Source organism: Acipenser ruthenus, chromosome 13 (assembly GCF_902713425.1).
Source record: "Acipenser ruthenus chromosome 13, fAciRut3.2 maternal haplotype, whole genome shotgun sequence".
NCBI lineage: Eukaryota > Metazoa > Chordata > Actinopteri > Acipenseriformes > Acipenseridae > Acipenser > Acipenser ruthenus.
In genome coordinates, this window is record NC_081201.1 from 23,513,067 (window position 1) to 23,540,144 (window position 27,078).

Below are 27,078 nucleotides of genomic sequence, written 5' to 3' on the forward strand. Positions count from 1 at the left end.
AATAAGATAATTAGCTGTAATTCTCTTAGTTTCCCAGTATAACAAATAGGTTAGGACTGAGGCAAGTGTCAGGATCCCTAATAAAAGTTTCTCTACTGAAAGCATAGCAAGTGATATAAAGCATAGTGAAAGAACGATGAAGTATCCATAAGCATCATAACGCATAGAGAGGTATTGTAAAGCATATTTAAAAAACATGGCAATAAACTGTGGTAAATGCATAGTATAGGAAAACTGCAAAATTACTATGCAAATGTACAGTGGTACATTTTTTATAAGAGAATAAAAGGAAACAGTTTATAAAATACTTATAAGCGTTACCGAAGAGGGCTGTAAAAACATGTTGGTAGATCATTTCTTTCTCCGACTAGTCTGGCTTCGAATCTGATGCCACTTGATGGACATCCTCCCATCCTGATCTTAGCAGGGAAGTATATGGACAGTTTATACTGAAATTCTTAAAACAAATGTTGTTCCTTTAAAACCGGACATTTGCCTTGTGCAATAAAAACTAGAACCTCAGACAAAAAAAAGCTGTAGTGTTGCTGTTACTGGCTTTGTACATATTCTTAATAGCTTTCCGAACCGTTCCAAGCAGAATCAGTCATTGAGCAATTGTGTAGGTGTCTATCACACAAGCTACAGCTTTTTATCAGGTCATCTTGCTTGTATCAACCATTTATCAGTTCATCTTGCTTGTGTGTGTTTGCATGTCCTGTGGTTTTGTTACAAAAAAAGACTGAAGACGAGGCTGTTAAGAAAAGAGGAAATTAGATTGTAGAGCAAAAGCCCAAAGCCTGAGCTGGCAGTGGTTGAGGACGCTGAGTGGGCTCCATTTCATTTCAAGATGCCTAGTTACACAGTAACAGTGGCCACTGGCAGCCAGTGGTTTGCTGGGACGGATGATTATATTTATCTAACTCTAGTGGGATCTGAGGGCTGCAGTGAGAGGACCCTCCTGGATAAAGCATTCTACAATGACTTTGAAAGAGGAGCAGTAAGTGTTCTTTTTACTAAATTATTGTACTGAAGTGTAGAACATTTTTAGGAGGGGAGCTATGGTTGTGTTCATTCATTAGCTTCATGCCTTTCACCTCTGGAAGCCTGGGGTTTGAATCCTGCTCTGGTTACAACTAAAACTATGAGAAAAGTCAAATAGACCACCAATTGACCACCACAGAGTCTGGTAGACTGTGTGTAAATGTTGCACATGTCTTGGCAGTCAATTGGTTGTTATTTTTGTTTTGGGGTGCGAGAGAGAATGAGGTTAAATCCTATAGTTTAAACTGACAGATGAAACTAGATAAGGGCATTTTATGTCAGAATCTGGGGAGGTGTCTGTCTGTACTTCTGTATCTAGCATATATATATATATATATATTACAGTCAACCTTCTTTATACCGCCAGGTAAGGGCCATGGGCAAAAACAGACAATAAGCGAGGGTGGCGTTATACTGAGGGTCAAAGAAAAAGAAAATACACACACACAACCTTATATGTTTGCAATAAATTCAAATGTTTTAATTTTTTGGTTATACAATTACAGTATCTCCAGGCCATTCTAATAAATCATTAACCTTTTTTTTAAAACTACAGTACTAGTTCTTAACACAACAGTATAGTGACGTTTTATCACCTTTTCCCATCTGTGTGAAACATACATGGTTACTTTTGAGTAACCATTTATACTTTAAATAAATAAATAATAAATAAATACATACATACATACATACATACATAAATAAAACACTAATTTAGTTTCAAATCACCCAAACAACAATTCCATGACTGTAAGCCTGCTGAATACTATCCCCTGACTGAATGAAATATTTATTTCACAAAGCAATTTAAGCTCAACAGCATTCTTTTTTAAGCAGATAAAAAAAAACGTTCAATATGTACAGTCAAACACTTTTTTTAAACGAAAATTTTAAAAAAATAATAATAATAAAAAAATGTATATTCTGCTGTTTACAAAACTGATGCTTTAGTTTAAGTCAGCCTTCATTTGTGCAAACTTGCATGTAAACAAACAAACCTCTTACCTTTTTTTTTTTTAAACATTTACTTTATAAAAGTCACTTATTTTAGACTGCGTCAAGCCTTTTTCAGGTTAGATAAATCAACCTGTTCCATCAAGGTAAGCCATTTGTTTTTATCCATTAGAATGTCTCCAATTGTCCTTCGATTAACAGTATATGCCTCACTTAGGTGAGAAAACATTTGCGATGTATTTTCAGATGCATACATGCAGATTTTTTTCTTTCGCTCTGGTGTTAAATGTAGGGTTGACTCGCCATTTTGTACTTTATGTTTTGCTTTGGGAGCGGGAGTGTTGATTATTATTATTATTATTATTTATTTCTTAGCAGACGCCCTTATCCAGGGCGACTTACAATTGTTACAAGGTATCATATTTTTACATACAATTACATTATTTTTTACACATTATTTTTTACATACAATTACCCATTTATATGTCCACCACCTGGGATTGAACCCTATAAAGAACAAATTATTGAGAGAGAGAATTGAGAAAAGTTGACAAGCTCAATAGGAATGAACTACTTGATTATAAGAAAAGGGAAGAGAGGGTTAAGAGAGTACCATTAATAATTACATATTCTAAATTATCACCCAACATTTCAAACATAAATTGGAAGCATTTATGTATACTTCATAATTCAGAAAAAATTAAAATAATATTTCCAAAAGCACCGATCGTAGCAAATTTAGCTGACTTTTTTTTTTTTTTAAAGTTTAGTCGTTGCCAATTAGTTTTTTTTATTATTTTCTCCCCAATTTGAAATGCCCAATTATTTTTAGGCTCAGCTCACCGCTTCCACCCCTGCTGACTCGGGAGGGGTGAAGATGAACACATGTCCTCCGATGCGTGTCCCGTCAGGTGCCCGCTTCTTTACACTGCAGACTCACCGTACAGCCGCCTCAGAGCTACAGCGTCGGAGGACAACGCAGCTCTGGGCAGCTTACTGGCAAGCCCGCAGTTGCCCGGCCAGACTACAGGGGTCGCTGGTGCTCTGTGAGCCGAGGACACCCTGGCCGACCTAACCCTCCCTCCCCCCGGACGACGCTCAGCCAATTGAGCGCCGCCCCCTGGGAGCTCCCGTCCACGGTTGGCTGTGGAATAGCCTGGACTCGAACCGGCCACGTCCAGGCTATAGAGCGCATCCTGCACTCTAGCGAGTGCTTTTACTGGATGCGCCACTCGGGAGCCCCTTATTTAGCTGACATTTTAATTCACAGTAAACATAAAGGGGTCATTACTTAGACGAAGCATGGTCGTATCTTTCGCTGTTCTTGCATTAATTAAAATCATGTCATTTTGAATGGCTGTTTCTACAGATTCATTTTGGCAATTTTAACTCAACTCAATACCAAACACTGAGCACCTGGCGTTTTTATGAAATAACATGACTTGAGCTCAGTATTTTGTTATCCCAAGGAACAATACTACTCAAACAATCAACAAACCTATCTGCTCACTATTTAAAATGTAAATAACATTATGTATGTGCTCAGTGAGCTATGTAAAACTTAGACTGGTGCGTTTTCATTGTGCATCATTATATATATATGATGGGCCTCAGAATCGACCAGTAAACATGTAACCAGTAAAGCTAAGTTAGACTGGTAATCAAATGTTTTGACCATCGTCTGTTTTGTCTGAAAAGCTAATTATTCTGCATAAGTTGAAGGCATGCTGAGGTTCTTTTAAAATATTCAGTTTATATTTTGTTTAAATTTGTTCTGTAAAAAATTAAATATTGTGTTGGAATAAGGTAGTTTTTCTTTTAGAAACTAATTAACTACTTTTAAAAAACACTTAAATGGAGGTACCTAAAAACAGTAAAATTACATATTGCAGAATGGACACATTTGTAGTAAATAATAGTAGTTTTAAGTAATTAATAATACTTTTAAATAATACTGCACAATAGTATTTTTTCCCCAGGATTCAGGAGATTTCAAGACAACAACACAAAAAAATACATTCAAATAAAAGTATTCCTGTTATTTAATATAATTTGTAGGGGGTTTTTTTGTACACGTTTATATATATATATATATATATATATATATTTACATGATATTTTTGCATTGCACTCATTTGCATGGAGCCCAGTAAAGCATGAATTAAAACATTGTTGGAGCTTAGCTGGGTAGCTGGCTGCATTACTGTGCTTTTTGTTTCCAGCAAAATATCAGGCACAGTGAGGGTTGACAGCTTTTCCCTTCCAAAGTGTTTAGTTTAGACTTGAAAAGGGACGTTGAGTTACAAAGAAATAGTGCAAATGGCTGAAATTATATTTGTGTAGTTATCTTTTGCTGAGATGTCATATTTCACATGGTGGAGACGCACAACATTTTACAGTCACATGACAACCCAGCAATATCTCCTCTGCCTAATATACTGTATATATTATATGTCTTGTTATAGGAGATTACAAAGACCAGAAACACTAGACATGTGACAACAATAACTAGCTTACCAAAAACTTGTAGTTAACAAAAAAGTTTCATAAAGTTCCCCTGCCATGCACATCCATTCATTATGTGATTCTCAGATCTGCAGTTTTGAAAGAAACACATGTTAACATTTCAAAACATGATATCTAGTACTGCTCCAGGTTAAAGTGGTAATATCGATTTTAGGCTGGCTTGTTTTCCTGGTTAATTTCACCTGGATTGTGAATTTGTTCCCACCCCTTAACTGGCTTATTTCCTGTCCATAACCATGTCTGCTTCCTATATTGACTGACATGCTTTCAGCCAGTAACACGCTTTTCCCCGAAGACACAGCTGAGGTGAAATTAAGTGTAAGTGTAAACAGATAACCTGTGAACAAGGCATAACAACTAAGAGACTCCTTTAACCTAAATTAGTGCAGCTGTCATGTTTTAAAATGCAAATACATGTGTGCTATAACACAATTGCTCATTTGGGGCCTAATTTAGCTAATGAAAGTACAAAACAGATACATTATCTTGTTAGCTACAATTACTTTAGTTTCCTCTGTTTAGTAATAAATAATATCATATAATCAAAGGCAGTAGTGATAAATATAGAATCCAACAAGAAAAAACGTAATCCTAGTTTACTAAAACATAGTAAAGTGTTATAAAGCACAGTGTAAGCATTTGAAAGCATTTTAATTACACTTACTGTAGTAAACTTCAAACATGGAAGCATCCTACACCCTATGCAGTTACATTACCTTACGTTATCTTTTGTGGTTTTTATTTTGAATGTACTTGTTTATCACATTGCCAGATGGAAGTGGTAAAACCCTTAACTATACTCAAGACCTTAAAATAGCATCTATATTTATTTTACTAATTACACGAAAACGCAGTGTTTTTGCAGTAAAATGTAACGTTACTATTTACTAGCTGACACCAGTTACTTGTAGTTTCACAGCTGGTTTCACGGCTCCCGATCAGGGTCTGTGAAACCAATTGTAAGAGTTGTTTTAAAAAAAATGCCCATGTATGGCATTGAGTTTGTGTGAAAAATAAGATCAAGTAAAATAAAATGAAAATAAAACTAAATAAATAAAATAAAAAAATGTAGAGAAAAATGTAATTAAGTGGTGACATACAGAGAGGGTGAGTATATGGCTAAGGAAAATATCAGTGAGCAAGACATCTCAGGTTTATCTTGTTTTCTACCTTTCTGTTGAAGGTCATACAAAGTTGCATCTTGCTGTTCTTTTTCAGGTTGACTCTTATGATGTGAATGTGGCTGAAGATGTTGGTGAAATTCAGCTTGTGAAGATTGAGAAGCGGAAGTACTGGGTTCAGGATGACTGGTACTGCAAGTACATCACAGTGAAAACCCCCGCAGGAGACTATGTGGAGTTCCCGTGTTACAGATGGGTCAGCGATGAGCAGGAGATTGTGCTCAGAGATGGGACCGGTAAGACTTCGCCATTGAACTGAAAACCCCCTGATACCTTTATCCATAATGTATGTAGTTCACCATTGACGTAGCCCCTCTCAGCCAATCATTGTGATAAAATTAATAATAATGAGCTGTAGGTGACCTGCCTAAATACTGTACAGGGGTTTTGCAGTCAGCTTGTAGGTGCAGCATTCTTTTTTTGTTAACTTTGCAGAGAAAATGCACTTTTTCCAGCACATTGACAGCTACACATGTAGAGAGGGGAAAAATACTATTGCAGATCTGTAAATGGAAACTGCAAACAACCAGTCCAGGTTCTGGGAATTCAGTTGAAAACTGACATTCAGGTCGACATACAAACCATAGTAATATATGTATTCCTCAAACACACAAGAACGCCAATAGGCTACAGTGCTGTATTGCCATGTTTCTTTGAACTTGCAGATAATTTGAAGCATCCGGCTACTACTGCATGTATAGGCATGCCTGTTTACTTCAGAAATTGTGTCTGAACCCTTATAGTAGTTTACTGTGTTATACTGTAGTCTTTTGCATAGTGGTTAAAAAGCTTGCTTGCAGTGTGTGTGGTAGCCAGTTCAAGCCCTGTCTCAGCATTGTTAGAAAAGCATCATTCAAGATATGGGTACCCAGAAAAGCTCTTTAAATGCATAGTATTTCCAAGACTTGGAAAAGCATGGTCAACTGCTACCTTGCAAATGTACTATGGGGAATGAATCAAGCAATGTGGAACATGTAAACAAATTGAGAAGTCTGTTTTTTTTATCATGCATAGAATAGTAAACTACAGAAGAATGCAGTCAGCCGTTCTAAACTATGGGCTATAATAATTAATAAGTTTGAATCCATTACACAATGTGGTAAATTCTACATGAGAAGAAGGTGCTCATGCCTTTTATTGTTTATTTTATTTACAGCTAGGTTGCCGAAGGATGATGTAACACAAGTTGCAAAACAGCACAGGCGCAAAGAGCTTGAGGAGAGGCAAAAGCTGTACAGGTAAGATTTCTCATTTCTTTAAGAGTGCTCAGCTTTCATTCCATTAATATCCTTCAATCTCAACTCTTTATTTCATGTAATATTTCTATTTGGCTGTTTTTGCACACTTAGAGTAGTTATCATTGCCCCTTACCAAATGATCTTCAAGTGCAATAGCAATGTAATGGTTTGTTACTAAATGTCTGTACAAGGACATAGCATAGAAGAAGCCATTAGACAGTGGTATTGCAATTCTACATGAACCACCAATGTAGACTTGTAATTCACTGCAGTACTATGGTACCACATCAGTACCACTGTGCTACCTTATCAGGATCACCATGCAATATGGGCATCCAAATTAATTAATAGAAACACATTGGAACAATTTATTGGAAGTATGATACTTAAATAAATAGTGTTTACGTGGTGTTAATGGTGTTAACTCTTGTGTATGGTTTGGTTTATGTACAAGAATGCAAAACTAAAAGAAAATGTGTTCAGATATGAAAACAATTCAAAAGGTTTTTAGAGTTCCCATAAAGTTCGGTCCACTAAGTTCAGTTGAGTAGTTTTTCTCCATCCTTTACTCTAACTTGGCTGGGGTGACTACCGTGACTCACAATAATAATAGATTTATTTCCTTTCTCTAGACTTAAGACCAATAAATATTTCAATTTCTTCAGCCTTGATGTTAATCCATGAAATCCAAGCCAAGCTAAGAAAAAGAAAAACAATCTTGAACTCCATTTACCTAAAGGTTCAATTGCTCTGTAACACTTATATATTAAATTATGTCTAAAAGCTATTTTTTCTCAGAATGAATAATTATGATTATTTCACTGACTGAATGTCAATAATGTGCTGAATCGTATTCGCTTGCTGGAATTTCCTGTAAGCTATGTCACAATGGGGGAGTTTCAAGATTCTAAAGCTTGTCTTATTGAATACTTTCTCTGAGGTGTATTATGCATATTATTTCTATTACTATTTGGTCCCATGTTGTTGAAATATACACTAAGATCCCATGAAATACCATGGTAAAAGCATTGCAAAGCTAATATATTTTAGCATTCAGCACATGTGTATTTATTTATCTTTTTAAATCTCTACTTTAATATAATTCATATTTTCACACTTTCATATTTTACAAAAATGCATGATGTGTGACAACATAAAACCGCAAGCTTCACAGTTTTTAAAAATTGGTTTTAAAGGATGTCCATATCTGTGTTTACAGGAAAATGATCTTTATGTTTGTATAATTTAATTCTCTGATGAGTTAATTTCCCTTCTATGATAATTGTAACATTCTGAAATAGAGGAAGTGAAACATAGTTATTCAAATATGTTGTTTGGACATTTAACCACACAGTTTCAAATGCCATCTAATGACACATTGGGCACTTTCCACAACACTTAAAGACTGTTTTAAGGAACGCTTAAAGCCTATTTTGAATAATTAATCTTTGTTCATTAAACTGTTTAAGAGAACTGTTTAACCCAAGAGAATGTTTATAAATGCTCTACAAAAACAGGGCTTATAACTACAAATACCACTTCAACAGACTGTGTATAACTATATCTGTATATGTATTTCACATCTGCCTTATCTTTTAATAACAATTGCAATCCTTAAGATTCCCTGTGATTTAGAAGCCCTCTCTACTGAAGGTTGTTTTTCTTCCTTTCTATTTCTAAGATGGATGGAATGGCACCCCGGTTTCCCTCTAAGTATTGATGCCAAAACTTGCAAGGATTTGCCTCGTGACATTCAGTTTGACAGCGAGAAGGGAGTGGATTTCATCCTGAACTACACCAAAGCGTAGGTATTGTACATAAGTGAGAATAAGCATGAGGATGTGTCACATTGGCTCTGGATATACCAGAAGTGAATCTACAACTTGTCTGATAAATGAACTTCAAAGTTAAATTAAAGCCTGGAAAATGAAACTATATACAAGAACATTGTTATGCTAATAGGAGAGTCTAATTTGAAACCTGGAGTACTGACTGTTTAAGACATGCAACGCATGGAAAATATACATTGCTGTCCATTATAGATGCATACATAGTTAACAGTTAAAATATGTGTGATCAACTGTTGGCTTTTTTTGTCTAAAAAAGTCTCATGAATAAACCTGGATTTAGATACATGTGAAAGGTTTATATAAGGCTACATATGCTTCTCATGCATATTTTATATATAACACTATTATTTAGTGATTTTTACTTAGAAACCATTTTCATCAAACAGTGAAACTGATTTATTGCAATATATAGTACATTGAACAAATAGCAGCCTTTAAAGATTAAACAGAAATGGCTAAATGAATGGCACTCAAATAAAACAGTTGTTTTTTTAACAATGGAAACAAGATATTCAATATGTATGAAATCATTATACAAACTCAGTGATAAATTGAATTACCTTGTGAGCTCTGAGGGGTAACTGTATAAAACTTCGTTACCACGTTTTAACTGCTTTCTTATCATGACTATGCTTTTTTCATGGTACTGAACACTGTGGTTGACACATTTTCTGGTAAGTGTACGATGCCTGGCTGAAAGTATCAGTTGTGGTGTTGGGCGATGTTTAGATAGTGACAAGATTTTAAACTGTGAATATTGAATAGCAAGTGGGTCTTTGGAAAGACACAATGTACGTGCTTAATGTTCACTCAAGGGCGCTGGAACTAGGGGTGCTGGGTTCCATCATATACAGGGGTTACAGTTTTGTTCAATGACTTTCAGCACCCCCACTTTAAAAATTGTTCCAGTGCTACTTTGTTCACTCTGAATTATATCAAAATAAATACAATTTGGAGCTGTTGTTGTGCTTGTCCACATCTTTTATGACCTAAAGATAGAAAGCATCTATGCAAATGCAATCATATCACTATAAGCAAATGTGGCAAAAACATACACTGCGATCTTGATAAAAAAAAAGATGCAGTCAAGAGCAATATCTGCAGTAAACATATTTTCACACATCCAGCCACCCAGGAAATCTAAAAACATTTAGACTGCATGCAAAAATGTAGCAAATTAAATGCAACGAAACATGCTGGTCACAAAAATGTAAGATCCAAATACCAGATAGGGGGTATAGAACTAGAACAGGTTCACCAAGAGGAAGATTCATCACTGTCAGCAACCACACAGTGCAAGGAAGCAATCAAAAAGGCAAACAGAATGCTTGGGTATATATCCAGAAGAGCGGAGTACAAAGAGTGGAGGTTATGATAAGGTTGTAAAATGTCACCACATTACCAAAGGGGCATTGTGCCCTGGAGAGAGTCCTAGACTAATCCCAAGGCTGAAAGAACTTAATCTGTTTTGCCTAGAACACACTTATTGACCTCTGACATATGGTATAATAATATGGCTGCCAAATTGTAGTCCAAATGATGGGCATTTTGACTTTACACTATAAAAAAATCATATAAAACTACAGAAACATGCTGGAGTGTTTTTTGCAGTAAATGTCTATAAATTTACAGAACAAGTGGATCCATGTTATAACAGTATTGCCAACCAGACCTCTGCAGAAATCATGAGACAAACTCTTAGAAATCAAGAGATTTGGTGTTCAATTTGCGAGATTTGTTTTTCAAAACATAAAACAATATTTCAATGCAAAGAGACCACCAATATTTTCAGTTGTTTTTAAAACCTAAAACAGCTTACATTGAGTCTATAACACCTCACATCTCTTACAAACCTCTATTAGTGCTTCTCAAAATGCATAACAAAATCATACAATCCAGATCACCATTCAACATTACAAACAACATTATCTGTTACTGCAGCTGTTGCTACTGCGCAGACAGCTACTGGTGTTGCATGTTTAGCAATATGAAGGAGCTGGAAAGCAACTGCTCCAGTCTGGGTTGAATTTGCATCTACAGTGGTTGCGCTTCTTTGAGTTTTCCGTCATGACTAACGTATGTCTTTCGAAAAGCGAAAAATCCTGATATCCAACAGCACTGTCGCGAGATTGCGAGCAGGTCTTAATTTAACTTAGAAATCTCGTGTCTCACAATAAATTCACGAGAATTGGCAATACTGTTATAAACAAGCCAAGTGGGGTGTTTAATGCTGAATTTCCTTTTTTATTGACGCAGGATGGAGAACCTCTACGTGAATCGTTTCATGCACATGTTCCAGTCTTCCTGGAGTGACTTTGCAGACTTCGAGAAGATCTTTCTTAGGATCAGTAACACAATATCAGGTGAGACACGATTTAGTAACACAGTATTAATGCATATAAAATGAACATGCATCTTGGTATGTGTGTGAATAAACTGTTATCTATGCTGGTGAACCTCCTAGCGTATTGTATTAATGATCTCTCTCAGAGCCTGCTGTCCATTAGTGCCTACTGTGATTTATTTTTTATTTTTCTATGACAATCACTTGACTGAGTTTTTTTTTTTTATCCAACATCACTGTTTTATTTGGTTGAGCAGATATATGTTTTCTACAGACCTGAGTTACAACAAAAACTGTTAAAAATAGTAATGGCTGCATCGTCAGCAAACTGTGTTAGAAATTAAGGAAGTCTGAGAGAACAAACTGCTGCCTCAGGCACTCCAGACCTTCAACATGTCATCAGTTTATAATTTATCATTGAGACACAGGAATACTATTGCTCTTTATCGCCACATAGTTAACCCACACTTGGCAAATCCATCATTTTTCCATTACCATTGCTATGAAAGTGTCATCCAACGTCTCGCTATTTTATTACGATAAACCACCATGCAAATTGTATTAGTCACCCTTTTATTAGTTTGCTTCTCCCTTAGAGTAGCTAGACCAACATTTTGCAGATGATTGTAAACAGATTGGTTTTAAACCCATCTGAAGTTTGTGAAAACTAACATCAGTCCTCATTTAGTTTACAAGCCACAAAACGGCAATAAAGACACATGTCAAACTTTTGTCTATGTACAGAGAACTTCAATTGAATGCTATTAAAGAAATAGAGGTGGGCAATACTGGTCCGGGAAGGGGAATAGTTAAAGAAATAATGAAGTATGGCAAGTGAGATATTCGATTCACAAAAATGTGCATGGGTACATAAGGTCAAGGGCAATATCTGCAGTAAGCACTGATGCAATACAGAAAAGAACAGAACCTTGGTTGTCCATCTGTTAGACTGGTGGCCTTATTATAATTAAGTGCTGTATCTAAATGGTACTTTTATGCTGTATTTAAGGTGCTCCATACCTCATATCCCAGGAATTTGGCTCCCAAACTGTAGCAATAAATAGATGAAATCTGGCATCTGACAGATGGGTTAACTATAATTAAGTATGATACAGTATTTAATTTGAATGCTATTAAAGGTACCCTGAGGGATGAGTAAGTCATGAAATAAATTAAATACTGTACTTTAGGACCTGAATGTGGGTTTAATTGGCCAGTTAATTGGCCTTTTGACTGATACACAATTGGCCAGTTTAATTGGCCTTTTGACTGATACACAAATGGAACCTTGGTGCTCCAGCTATGCCACTGTATAAATGGCAATTATACATTGTTCTATTAAGATCTTTGTTAAATTATCCTACAAGCACATATGGCAACATTAAATCACTGGTGTAATCTCAGTGAATGAAATATAGACTTGGTGATAAAATACAGATTTCCTAACGTTTGTCTTCAGTTTCAGAACCAGCTCTGTCAAACCACAATTTTAATTATGTTGGGATTTCTATATGTCCATTCTCTTCCATACTAATTTCCAAGGTCAAATCGAGGCCCCACTTGACCAAAAGGAGGCAGTATGTTTTCAGAGGTGTTTCTAACACTATAGTCACAGAACTATCGCTCAAGGTATTGAAAACAATATGGTTGGAACTAAGACTTGGATTGGAAGGGAGAACTTTGCCACCCATGACTGTAGATGCAAACACAAAACTGGCATGGAGATGATGCAGTTGACCTCAGGAAACACATGGAGTGAGATATCATCAACAGAAAGCTTTTGAAAAGTAAAGATGTCTGAGTAATATTGCTAAAAAAATGATGGTACAAAATCAAAATACACGTTTAAACCTTAGTCACTCTTCCAGCATTGTACCGTGTGCTAATTATCCCCAGACTGGGTTATGTACATAGATAGGAAACAGCAGGGGCCACAGTGCTAATCCCTGTGGCACCACACTGTCCAGATATATTATTAACCTAACTTTTTATTTTAAGTATTGTGTACTAGGAGGTAAAAAAAAAATCATTGAAATTATAACCCATTGCTTCAGAGAAAAATACCTTATGATTGATGCCATACATTTTAACACAAAAAGGAAGGTCAGGAAACGCGCATGCCAAGTCGTCAAACCAAAAGTACTGAGTAAGATAAAGACAGAAATTAATTAAAGCTGACTTGCTCTTTGAACTGGTATCAGGCTCATTTTTTTCTTATTTAGAACTCAAGCTTTTATAAACTAAACAGAAACTAGTAGAACACATGTAGTACAAGTCTCAGATTGTTTCATAGTATATATTTATAATGAATTTTGCCAGTTGTGTCAAACTACAAATGCAGTAACGATGTGATTAGATAGCTAATGTTTATTAACGACGTAAGCTGACATTGACCCATCATTTCTCATTCCTAGTCACTGGGTTTCAAGTTAGAGTATTATTATTATTATTATTTATTTCTTAGCAGACACCCTTATCCAGGGCGACTTACAATTGTTACAAGATATCACATTATTTTTACATACAATTACCCATTTTACAGTTGGGTTTTTACTGGAGCAATCTAGGTAAAGTACCTTGCTCAAGGGTACAGCAGCAGTGTCCCCACTGGGGATTGAACCCACAACCCTCCGGTCAAGAGTCCAGAGCCCTAACCACTACTCCACACTGATGAATAGTTTTGAATATTCCTTTATAAGGAATCATGGATTTGTAATTTAGGCCAGGGGGAATTTTTTTAAGTGGTCATTAGATGCTTCCATTCCTTCTTGACTAAGCACTTTTTTTTAAAAACTGGAAAGCACATTGACTCATTCATGAGAAAGACTATGTGGAGGTTGTGGTTCACAAGCTGTGGGCTGGGTGTTGACATTCACACTGTAAAGGGCAGTCTAATGTTGAAAACTCTCTGGATGGTTTTGATATACAGGCAGTGTATGTATTCAACGCTGCTCATATCCAAAGACAGAATGACTGGTTACATTAACAAATGACGCTGTGTTTTAGATTTACATTTATTTTCATTTTCATACATTGTACTTCATGAAAGCTGTTATTCGCCCATTCTCATTAGAGCAAGAGCTACATTACTCCATGAATGTTCATGGTGAGGCCTCTATAAATGTTATAAAGTTATTTCTATGTTACATCAAGTTCAATTTTAAAGTGTATATGGTTTAATCTCATACAATGTACAATATGTATGCACAGGTATACAGTAATACGTACAAATTGTTAGATTCCCCTTGATAAGTTCTGCCCTTCAGTCATTGTCCCCCCAGTCGAAACAACCTTTTCTGTTGCTTGGTTTTATATGTGCTGGTCTGCTCTTTGTGGCTGAATCAATTGGTGCGGATGTCTTGCACTTGAGTTGATGTTAATCAAAGAATACTACATCTGTGCATCAAGCATTAAGACAATAATTATAAGTGTACTGTAAGGTCACATGACCTCAATATGGCAGCCATATAAGGTCAGAGATAAATTTCATGGTCACCAACACATTTAGCATGAAGAGTGAAGTCAGCTCTGCAAATGTGAAGTCATTACCTCAAATGGTTTCTGAGATACAAAGCTTTGATGATGTGGCTGCGGCCTCTTTGCAAAAAACTGCCAGGAAAGGGTTAATGTTTTTTTTAAGACACTCACAATGAAACTTGACCTGTCAAATCACAGAATACACATGTGTACTGAGTATGAAGCCAATATCTCGAAGCATTTGGTCTTTATCCTCTGAGATCAAAAACTCACATGACCCCAATGTGGTGGCCATCTTAGGTCCCAGGTCAAAGTGAAGAGTGCCAGCATTCCTGGTTATCAGATATTAGCAGTAATAGATGCGGCAGTGGCGGGATGACAAAGTCAAATTGAAAGTAAAAACTATTTTGAAATCTCACAATATCTCTCCCAATCTTGCTCCCCTGCAGAATATGTCATGCAGCACTGGCAGGAGGATTTCATGTTCGGGTACCAGTACCTGAATGGCTGTAACCCGGTCATGATTCAGAAGTGCACCAAGCTGCCTGATAAGTTCCCTGTCACCACTGAAATGGTGGACTGCAGCCTAGAGCGCAACCTGACCCTGGAGGAGGAAATAAAGGTGGGTCTGCTTCACAGGGCAACACTTCCAGTGACACAGAGCAAAACTACAGTACCGCTGAGAAATAGTTTGGAACGACAGTGTAATAACAGGGTCAATATAGTAATTATAGTAATTAGCTTAGCTGCTACTTAGCAAGTACTAATTATGTTGTAATTACTAATGTATGAATCCTATAACTAAAAGCCAATGTTGTTGCTCCTCACATAATGATTATTTCTTTCTTTCTTTCTTTCTTTCTTTCTTTCTTTCTTTCTTAGCAGACGCCCTTACCCAGGAGAACTTACAGTCGTAACCAAATAGTTACTTAGTAATTACAATGAATGTGTTATGACTAATTGCTCAAAACCACAGCATCTCACAATCCCATTTTTTTTTTTTTACAGTATCAAGAAACCTTATTTCTTGGTGTTTGTGTGATATGTTCTTTCATAGTTTGCTAAATAATAATAGACCACTTTTTTTTTTTTACTGTAAAACAGTTGAAAATGTAAGGTAATGAAAAACAATGCTTTGTTGTTTTTTTTTTAAAGTGAAATTAATGCTAATGAAAGGTGGGGAACATTGTCATGGAAGGTGCAGGGTTCCCCTTAGTTGTGACCTGAACACCTCCTATTTTCAGTCCTGGGCTCTCAAGACAGGGGCTGCGCTGAATTGTGTGGAGGTTTATGATATTTCCTTTTCTTTTGTTACCTAATTGAGATTTGAGCAGGTAGGCATGGAAGACTTGTGAATTAGCAGGTTGCACCACCTAGCCCCTTCACAATGTAATATATGAATCTTTTTTTACTACAGGCGGGCAATGTCTACATAGCGGACTACAGCCTTCTGGATGGGGTCTCTGCCAACTCAACTGATCCCTGCACCATCCAGTATTTGGCTGCTCCGATCTGCCTCTTGTACAAGAACTTGCAGAATAAGGTCCTCCCCATTGCCATTCAGGTAAGATGAATGAACAGTCTCTTAATTTGAAATTCACTTTAAGAAACCATTATGAAGAGACCCTGCATTTCCACTAACAAATACATGTAGCTGGTATTCTTTATCTGTAATAATAGTAATGCCAAGCCCTGGTCTCTATAATTATACAAAGGGAGATATATGTGGCAGGGTGAGTTATCTTTTATTAAGAGTTTTATTAAGAGTTTCTTGTCTTTGATACTCAATAATTAAGTGAAACTGTCTCTGTGTAAAATAACACTTAAAGCTAAAAGCCAAAGAAGTGAAATGTGACCTGTTTTCTAACCACCTCACACATTCTATTTTTCTTTTGACAACTTTGTTAAGAATCAAAATGACTAAAAGGAGAAGTGTTGTATTTCTAAAGGCACTTGTTTCTACTTTGACATAAACCTGGCCTTTTTGGCTGGTGCTTTACCGCAAAGACATTCTGTATGTTATCTTACATTTTAGATACTTATGTACAATGTGTAATCACAAGGTTTTCCAAAATTCAGGTTATGTTTCACTATAACGACTAAAAACATTTACAGCTGGTTCCACAGACCCCAATTAGCTCTAATTTTGGACCACCTAATGTTATTTTAATAAGGCAATCCAAGATTAGTACTAATCAGGGTCTATATTCAGAGGTGTGGCACCTTAACATCTATATAACATAAGAAAACTCTGTCAAAATAATTAAAACACACAATCACACAATGTAGCAGTAATAACCCAGGCTATTGTGTTCAATACACTCTAAAGTAAGACAAATACCATTTTTACCTTTTGTGTGCAGCAATCCTCAGTACAGAACCAGATTCTGCTGATAGTAAGTCAATAGTTTGAATAAATGCATACTGTATATTTTATTTAACTAAAAGTCCAACATCCTACTTTTTCGCAATCCTAATATTACTGGGTTTAACATAAATGTTGTGTTGATCTATTATATAACAAAAAGTATTGCCAGACATGATGTAAAAAATGTACTGCAAAAACGGCAGATTTGTTTATATTGCATTATAAATATGATACATCTGCAAGCAATCTCTAATGTCAAACAGGAGAAAGCTGCTGTTTCAGCCAGCTTACAAAGTGAAGGCTCTCCTGCCTGATTGTCAGTACCCAGTGTGAGGGGAGAGGGAGGGGTTTGAAACCGCTCACTATTCTCCCTGTTAAGAGCAGGTTGAAACTGAGTGAGAATGTCAGGCACTAGCTTTCACAGAATACATAGCTTTTATATACAGTATGTCAGATAATACAATAGTAGTGTTGTAAATCGAACCCTGACATTGACATCGATTATCGTGCAAATTCTAACGACAATTATCAATCATTATCGAGTTAAAATGCTCATTCATCCTAGCAAGTACTAGTAAAGATCGCAGGTACATTATTTGCGTTCAGACAGGGTGTGCCGATACTTATGTCTGCAACTCAGGAAGTGCCCTGATTGTGAAATATGATGGTATCTTGTTTTTCTGAAAGTACCTTTAGAAAACGTTACTGTATTACTATTGTGTTAAATTGTACTCTTACTTATGCTTTTGTAACGCAGTCTCTATTTTGGTGTTTGGACTGCTATCTAGGGTGACCAGATTTTTAAGCCCTTAAACTGGGACATTGGAGATATTGTAAATAACTTCCAATGTCAAAGCTACGGGGAAGATCTCTGGTTTTTATTTTCACTTTGGCAATGTTTGATCTAATATCATATTGAAAATGAATGCAGAGACTCGGTGATATTCAGAGTGGAATCTTTTACTTTCAAAAACCTTTTTGGTGAATAAATTATCTTATTGTCTTTGTAATGTCATTTCTACACAACAGGTAGTCATTACATTACACAGAAGCAATTCAATAATATCAAATTCTGAGATTCTATTTTATTGCTGATTACTGCTGCAAATCTAGTCCCTTTTCTACCTAAGAAACTGCATCTTCTCTCTTTGATTTCCACTTTCCATCTCACTCTATCTCTATGCTATCCTCCAGTGTCCAATCTGCAAACCAGGCTCTTCCTGTATGAAAACATTACATATCTCAATATTTCTATTTATAAATGGTAACTTAGAATATTTTTCAAAATATTTAATTTGTTACCATTTAATATGACACAGTATTTGTTCTGTATATTTTTTCTATTGCAGTTTCTGGTTGGATCATTAGTGTGCTGTGATTAATAGTTACTAGGATTTCTTTTCAGCCACTTTCTACTATTAAACTATTACTAGGTGATGAAATGTGTTAAATATCTATCTTTTGACTGTGTGCAACAAATGAAGCCCACTAATCAGCTTACAATATTACAGTGGTGTTTCACTTTGAAAATCTAGAAACAGCACATACCAGTAACCGGATGTTTTTTGCATGTCAATGATATGGTTAAAAATATTTTTTCTGATAACAGCCTATTCTAAGGAGCAGTGGTTAATCAGTAAAGCATAATCAGTTTTACAAAACAAGAAAGACACTCAGACCTTTTAGTAATATCCTTTATTGTGAGGAAAAAAAGAGCCATTTGAATACACAGCAGTGCTTTGTGGATAATGGCGTTGTTGACTGGTAATGCCTGGTTATCAGGGTTTATTGCTGTAAAGGTGGTTGTACCTCATAAATTGAGTTTCCTGATAGGTAGGTGAAAGTTCTAATACATACATTTTCAGTTGAGATTCATTAATAGGAAGTGACATGTGTACTCTGTCTCCAAGTCCTTCAGGGAGGTTGGGGTTGTAAATATGCAGTCTGTTCTTCAAAATGGCCTATGGAGTCCTCCGTTTTGACACTTGAATACAAAAACACCAGGCAACCAAAAGTGCCAGGGAGATTCTGATTTCATATAATACTGCAATTACACTTCATATAATACTGTAATTACACTTCATATAATACTGTAATTACACTTCATATAATACTGTAATACAAAAAAAACAAAAAAACAAAAGGAAGACAACAAATGTGTGCAATGTATATATAATGGAAAATGCAATGGTTACCATGTTCATTTCTTCAACAGCTGGCCCAGACACCAGGAGAAAACAATCCCATTTACTTGCCTAGTGATGAGAAATATGATTGGCTGCTGGCAAAAATCTGGGTGCGTTCTTCAGATTTCCACATACACCAGACTGTCACCCACCTCCTGCGCACCCATCTCATCTCAGAAGTGTTTGGGATTGCTATGTACCGTCAGCTGCCAGCCGTCCACCCCCTATTCAAGGTATTGCTTTCTTAGGGTCTTCAACCCTTTGTTAATGTCAGAAGCTCAAAACCCTTATCACATTGTCTGTATTGGAGGAATCAGGCTGGCAGGAGCCAGAAAAGTATCACATAAACTTACCTCTGTATACACTTCAGTTTATTGACTGATTCTGGTCCCTTCAATCTGAACCTGCAGATTGTATTGGCTTGGGTATTTTACTGAACTTAATTCAACAAATATGACCCTATCCATGTGGTCAAAATGCAAGGTGGCTGTCAGGTTATTTGATACATCATGTCAGAATAATAAAGATGATTTTTTTTTACCATGTCTCTGTTTTTGTAGATTAACATACAGATAATACAAAAGAAAAAAAAAATCCATATATCTAACCTGTCATGCACTTTTATTGACTATGTACAGTAGATCTCACATCTACAGATTTCGAAAGAAGCTAATTTTATTGCAACCATGTACTGTAATTTACTTGGTTAACCCATGCATTTAAATATACGCTATTTTAACAATGCTGCAGTCAAATATTTGGACAAACATTTGCTCACTTACTGTTTTGAAGTTAGCCTTCTATTTAACCTCCTGATCCCAAATCAAAATGTTATGGAAAGGTTTTTCCAAAGATATTTGACTGCAACATCACAACAAAGTACAGTATATACCTATCTTATTGGATACATATAGAGTTTTAGTACTGAAGCAAGGAATGCTCATTGAACATCGGTAGTGGTGCAAATGGAAATGTGTTTTTTTGTTTCACAGCTGATCCTTCCCCATGTGAAATTTACAATAGCGATCAACACCAAGGCTCGGGAGCAGCTGATCTGTGAGTGCGGCCTGTTTGATAAGGTCAGTACTTAACTACTTACTGCCTCCTCTTTGTGTGGCGCTGCACCGGTAGAGTTTGCAGTATTGGACACAGAAGCATGTTCCAATTGAAAGCTTATTAAGCAATAATCCTAAAGAAATTGGTCCTTCACTGGGTAACACCACCTTTACATGTGTATTTACTAAATAAGCATATCAAATAAGGTTGCAGATGTGAACTGTCATCAAACAGAACTAATCTCTATACTGTTTATATATCGTAAAATCACCCTTGCTAGACTGAAGATCATAAAAGATGATTACTCTGTGGTTGTCACTATCAGCAAAATAGCATAGCCTACATTACCACCAATATATGGCCCTTTCACACTAGCTAGTTTATACGAATCCACTTGCAAACAAACTAAAATGTTGCAATTTTGCTTCACTTGGTTTTACACAGAAAAATATCAAACTAGGTTTTTTCACCAAGCGAGTTTAAGTTTGCCTTCACAACTGTAATCACACCAGAATGTGTTTGCTTTCACATTACAATTCTTTCACGTGAATCTGATCAACTATCTGTGGATGTGACCAAAATGATATCTTCCTGTTGATGTCTAGACAGATGTCAGTGGCGATATCAGTAAAGAGCGTTCAGTGAACGTATAAACATGGAGGGTTCCACCCGTGTCAGTCTTGTGATAGTACTACTATAGTAGATGCTGCTTATTATCAACCCCTTGGTTCCCAGCCAAAAGTTGTTAATAACCAAAGTTGTTAATAAGCAGAAAGCCACCGTTTCAAGTTAATTTCAAGTTTATTTATATGGAGCCTATATAAACTGTACTTTTAGAAAGCACATCATTAAAATACGCATTTTAAGAGAACATCACTGAGATATGTTTCTGTTTATTAAACAAAATACAAGAATAAACCATTGTAAACTATAATAAAAATAGGCCTACGGTAAGCTGCTGTAGGCTACTCAGAAACAATGTAGCCTACTATACTACCAATTGTCCTAAAAGTAAACTGTTGATACTGTAATTACATTTAATAATCAAGCACAATTTTAAAAGGCTGTGTGGTCCAGTGGTTAAAGAACAGGGCTTGTAACCAGGAGGTCCCCGGTTCAAATCCGACCTCAGCCACTGACTCATTGTGTGACCCTGAGCAAGTCACTTAACCTCCTTGTGCTCTGTCTTTCTGGTGAGACATAGTTGTAAGTGACTATCATAGTATTTTTTTTTCTCTCCTGGGCTTCCTGACAAATTTATTTTATTTTTTTTATTATTATTCAGTAATCGCCAATTCATTTTACTCCACTTTTCTCCCAATTTGACATATCCAATTGTATTTTAAGCTCAGCTCACCGCTACCACCCCTGCGCTGACTCGGGAGTGGCGAAGATGAACACACGCTGTCCTCCAAAGCGTTTTTTTCACTCTGCAGGCCCACCATGCAGCCAACCCAGAGCTACAGCGTCGGAGGACAACGCAGCTCTGGGTAGCTTACAGGCAAGCCAGCAGGCGCCCGGCCAGTCTACAGGAGTCACTGGTGCGCGGTGAGCCGAGGACACCCTGGCCCCACCCCCTCTGACTTTTTAACAGATATGATTCCTTTAAAAGCAGCAGTTGGGGTCTGTATTGCGTTCTATGAATATTAGCCATGTGCTTTTCTGTGTAAAATGTACACTAAAGAAGCACGAGTCAGAACTTTAGTCTTCTTGTATAGGTTTACCCTCTGAGGGTTATGAAGATATGGATGACTCCGGTCGTAGCTGCTCAATATGACCATCATATTACAGGATACAAAACTTGAATTAATGCCCTGTACGTTTATATCACTTTCAGGCAAACGCTACAGGTGGTGGAGGACATGTTCAGCTAGTGCAGAGAGCCATGAAGCAATTCAAATTCTCATCTCTCTGTTTCCCTGAAGAAATACAAATGAGAGGTGTGGATAGCAAGGAGGAGCTCCCCTATTACTTGTACAGGGATGACGGAAATATGGTGTGGGAGGCCACCAAGAGGTACAGTGGAGTATCAATCAGATCAGCTGTTCTGTCATTGAAATAAGCAGTAAAGAAATAAGCGATTGTAGCTGGAGGCTATGAGGGATGCGATGCTTATTGTCCATTGTTGCTGTTTAAAATATCTGTAACACAAGTGCATTCACTAAACAGTTTGTCCATTCAAGTCTGCAAACATTTCAGCTAACCATCATCAGTTAAATCATTTGAAATGAAATACTGCCACCCTGATTAAGTTCTTATGGAACTGCTAACACCATACCAACCCTTTCATGAATTATGAGAAGTGTTATTCAATATAGCCTCTAAATTACAGTTGCCACTATTATGAAAACAATCTGCTTTTGCATTCCAAATTATCACTAACTCCACTATACTTGAGTTATAATAATATTTACAATATCATTGTAATACAGCTAAATATACTGGTCCCATAGTAATTACAAAAGGAGATGCTATAATTCGGTTTCTACAAGTCTTAATGGTTTACTCTTCTCTCAATAGCTTTGTTTCAGATGTTGTGAACATCTATTATGACAGCGATGAGACAGTTAGCACAGATGTCGAACTCCAGGCTTTTGTTAAAGATGTGTCCGTCTTTGGACTCAATGGCAATGAAGATTTAGGTACGTTTTTCTGATTTTTTATTATTTTTTACCACTCAGGAGAATGCGTCTCCTCAACAGCAGAGATAAAGTGGAGGAGCTTGTATGTGTCCCAGAGTCTAGGTCAGAGTTAATGACATGGGATTGGATGGTCTAATGAAGTAACTGGTCACCAATCTGTTTGTTGCAAGTCATTCAGCATCCACTGGTTTATATTAGATGCATTAAAAATGAATTGCACTACTAGCGGGTTTCAAGTGGTACTGTGTTTGGAGGACCAAGATTAACAAGGTAATATTTGGGAGAATATTAGTAAAAACAGGTAAGGAATGAAGAACCCTCTGTATATTTGAAAAACCATAGGAAAGGATGTGTTAAACTAATAGTTAAAGTATTTGTTATATAGATAGATAGATAGATACATAGATAGATAGATAGATATAGAACTGTAGCCTTTCAGTTTGAGTTGGGTTTGAGACGGGGGAGTTCAGAATACTTTCTCCCAGAGTTTCCTTGCCAAATATAAGTTAATTTACCAAATATGATTCCTGTGTTTAGTGATTTATAAATCTATTTTAGGATTTCCCAAGACTATCATGACCCGGGACAAACTGATAGAGTACGTGACAGTGATTATCTTCGTTGCCTCATCACAGCATGCTGCAGTCAATTTCGGACAGGTACATTATACATAGAAGCTGTTATAATATATATATATATATATATATATATATATATATATATATATATATATATATATATATATATATATATTTTTAAATTGTTTCAATCCTAAAATTCTTGGTGATGCAAAACGTTTGTCCATACCTGTAGATAATGGATTTCTAGACAGCATAACAATAATAAACACCACTGTAACTAAAAAAAATCCTTTCAGAATATTATAGAATCTTCTTGTATAAATATTGTAAAACAACAAATAACAGGTAAGTGTTACAATTTTATTTGGGGGTTGTGGAACCCAACATGTACAACATATACTGTAAAGAGCTGATGAAGATCTGTGTTACCTAGAAATCTGAGCTACTTGCACAAACTACACATGCATAATTCTTTTTTTGTTTTGTTTTTGTGACAAGCCTACAAAAAATTGAATTACCATTTTCGGCATAAGCATCATTTTGCATAGATTCATTAACTTTATTACATACATTTGGTTTTATCCATCGTATTATATAATTGACCAAAACGTTTTGAGAGGAAGCACTATTTTTCAGATTAGTCTATTAATCTGTGCTGCCTTGAAGCCCATTTTGAGGGGGAGGCACAGATTTTAAGAACACGGTGTAGGGCAGGACAGTGGTACATCGTCAGAATGTGGTACGCGTGGCTGCTTAACACCAGAAAATGGTACGCTGTCAATGCTGTGACTGACGACTGCACGAATCACTACGAACAAGACGTACTGTAGTTCACCCACAACATCGTATATGTTTACAATTTTAGATAACCCAATTTGTTGCTCATCAGTCTAAGTCACATCAATTTGCTGAATTGTGAAAAAATATATATTAAAAATAATTTTAAGGGCTAAACTCAGTACATCGTACCCCATTGGGCATTTCCTTATTTTCTGAGGTAACATCATTTGTGCATTGTGCATGCAAAGTGCAACAGCTTATCTAAAATAAAGCAACATGTATGGCTGTGGTTTCTAGAGTCTAATAATGCAGGAGAGGTTAATATGCACAAGGTGTAGCTGAATTGACACGACTGACATGCTGGGGAAAATAATTGCCAGCTGAGGCAACCTTATTAAAATATGCAGTATTTACACTATATTGGGAAAGTATGGTGAAATTGAAATGGCATGCTTTCAATAGCAGTCTGTTCACAGTGAAGCCATTGATACTGGAAGTATGAAAATGAAAATTTGTGACATTCGAATTCATTCTGTGTTAAGATATTCATTTGAGCAAAAGAAAAAAAAAACTTTTAAAAAGCGGCTGCAAATTGATAGGATTACATAGGAGTAATATCTGAACAACACATGTTTTGTTGTTATTTTTTAACAATCTTTCTAGTTCGGAAGATAATGTTAACAAAAATGGCCACAAATTCATAATGAATTTAAGCGGAAGATCACAGGAATAACAGCTAATGCATTGGAATTCGTAGGAATGTGTGGCCGCTCTTTTAAAGTGTAACCAAAAAAACGTATGTTATGGATAAAATTGTGTGTGCGTGTATCTTCATGACTACCAGCAGGCCTGACTTGATTATGTGTACCAGGACGGAGGCTGGGTGTGAACAGTCAACGACCCATCCGAAAACGGGCACTTTAACCAAAGCACAAACGAGCCAGGCTCATGTGAGCTTTTAACCTCATCTCATTGGCAGAAGTCAGAATCTGCTAACGGTGAATCACACAAATAACAACTGCTTTTTTTAAGTCCATTTTTAGATTATGGCTCCACTTAGGACCTTTTTAAGCTTACTGAATTTTAAAGTCTCCAATAAGCCATTGAAACACAGACACATAGCTATCCGTCACATGCATAGACACAGGTTTTACCTCTGCATAACTGTGATTTTTCTCATTATGGGGCTGTAGTTTGATTGGTGTTCTTGGATTCCCAACTCTCCCCCGACCATGCGGCGCCCCCCACCCACAGAGAAGGGTGTGGTCACCATCAACTACATCATTGAGAGCCTTCCGGACCGAGGGCGCTCCTGCTGGCACCTGGGTGCTGTGTGGGCGCTCAGTCAGTTCCAGGAAAACGAAGTAAGTCTGGTCTGTAATAAGAGCTGGGTCACATCACACAGACAACCACAGATCTTCACAACGCTTTGATTAAAAGATGGTTTGGTATTTATGAAACCTTTCTTGGCTCGGCTGTCACACATTGAGTGGTGAGGGTACTGGTTACCTGGTCATGTTGTTGAAGGCAGAATCACTTGGATCCTTTAAGACCCGACTTGACAAAGTTTTGAGATCAATCAGCTGCTAGAAAATGGGTCAAAAGGCCTCTTCCCGTTAATAATTTTTTTTCCCCAGTGATTTCAACGATTCAATAAAGTCTCCTGTGGCCATATTTCTGCCCAATGTGGCATGTCTGGGTGCCTTATACAAATGGGAAGCTTTTGTCGTTGGCATACTAACTGATTCTTCTTTGTTCCTAGCTTTTCCTAGGCATGTACACGGATGAACATTTCATTGAGAAACCTGTGAAGAACGCCATGAAAAAATTCAGGAAGAAACTGGACGAGATCTCCAACATCATAAAAGAAAGAAACAAGAATAAGAAGCTCCCCTATTACTATTTTTCACCAGACAGAATCCCAAATAGCGTTGCTGTGTAACTGAACGAATGACAACGACCACCTAGAAACGATCTGGCCTGTATAAAGTGTGCTCTTCTTTAAAAGTGAAGTTTAATGTTGGTTGAACCAAAATGAAGAATGCAGTATCAAGTAGGGGTGCAACACTTAATCGATGCATCGATTATTGATCATCTGTCCTTAAATTTCCCCAGCTTCGATTACATATTGGTGAATCGATGCACCAAATTAGAACTCAGTTTGAAGTCTCCTTTTGCCGGTTTGCATTAAAACCTTGAGTGTGTGAGTGCGCTTCTTTTAGTGCTAGTATGGTAGATTAGCGCGTTGCTAGGATACACACTTTAGGCCTCTACATTCGTGTTGGACAAGCCAAATCAGAAGTAGGCATATTGTATTCATGTTTTCTTGATTTAAAAATAAAAGCAATTTTTCTTTTAATCTATTAACTCTACCCATACAGCTTTTGTTTCAAAGCATGTTGTGTTTGGATTATATGGCAATATTATATAAAAAGAAGGTGAATTTAGTACACTAGTTCAATTAGTCAGGATTTGTGAGATTAATTCAAATGTTTTGCTTTGCTTTGGGCCACAAAATGTTAACAGTAATGAGCAACAATATTTCAGATAGAAATTACTTCTGTTAAAATACAGTATTTTCTATTATTATTACAATGTTAACAGTAGAACCGCCGCGGTTATGCTCATAAAACCGCCGCTGGCAGTCATTATGACAGTTTACATTTTAAACATCAGTATCAAACATCTGCACAGCCGAAACACCATATTTAAATGAACAATTAAACATAAAAGGGTTTATTTTCTAACTTACCATCATAAAGCACTACTTTAAAAATGAAAAACTATAATAAAATAAACTTTTCAAAAGAAACTAGTGTGTAAACAGGTATATGTACATACAAATCTGTAAAAA

The 27,078-nt window shown here is 36.5% G+C and overlaps 1 protein-coding gene across 1 annotated transcript; it reads left to right on the forward strand.

Moving 5' to 3' along the window:
- The first annotated feature begins 372 nt into the window (after positions 1–372).
- On the forward strand, positions 373–26,587 carry alox5a (arachidonate 5-lipoxygenase a). The gene is made up of 14 exons (XM_034926111.2): positions 373–997; positions 5,740–5,938; positions 6,859–6,940; positions 8,622–8,744; positions 11,047–11,153; positions 15,061–15,233; positions 16,029–16,175; positions 19,195–19,398; positions 20,158–20,244; positions 22,059–22,237; positions 22,742–22,863; positions 23,422–23,522; positions 25,418–25,588; positions 25,987–26,587. The coding sequence occupies exons 1-14, from the start codon at positions 848–850 to the stop codon at positions 26,164–26,166; spliced, it is 2,025 nt and encodes a 674-aa protein (XP_034782002.1). The 5' UTR covers positions 373–847; the 3' UTR covers positions 26,167–26,587.
- The last annotated feature ends 491 nt before the right edge of the window (positions 26,588–27,078 follow it).

Coding starts and splice junctions, on each gene's coding strand:
- alox5a (XM_034926111.2), top strand. CDS start 848: ATGCCTAGTTACACAGTAACAGTGGCCACTGGCAGCCAGTGGTTTGCT. Junction 5,939..6,858: donor TGTGCTCAGAGATGGGACCG/GTAAGACTTCGC, acceptor TTTTATTTACAG/CTAGGTTGCCGAAGGATGAT. Junction 20,245..22,058: donor AGTGCGGCCTGTTTGATAAG/GTCAGTACTTAA, acceptor TATCACTTTCAG/GCAAACGCTACAGGTGGTGG.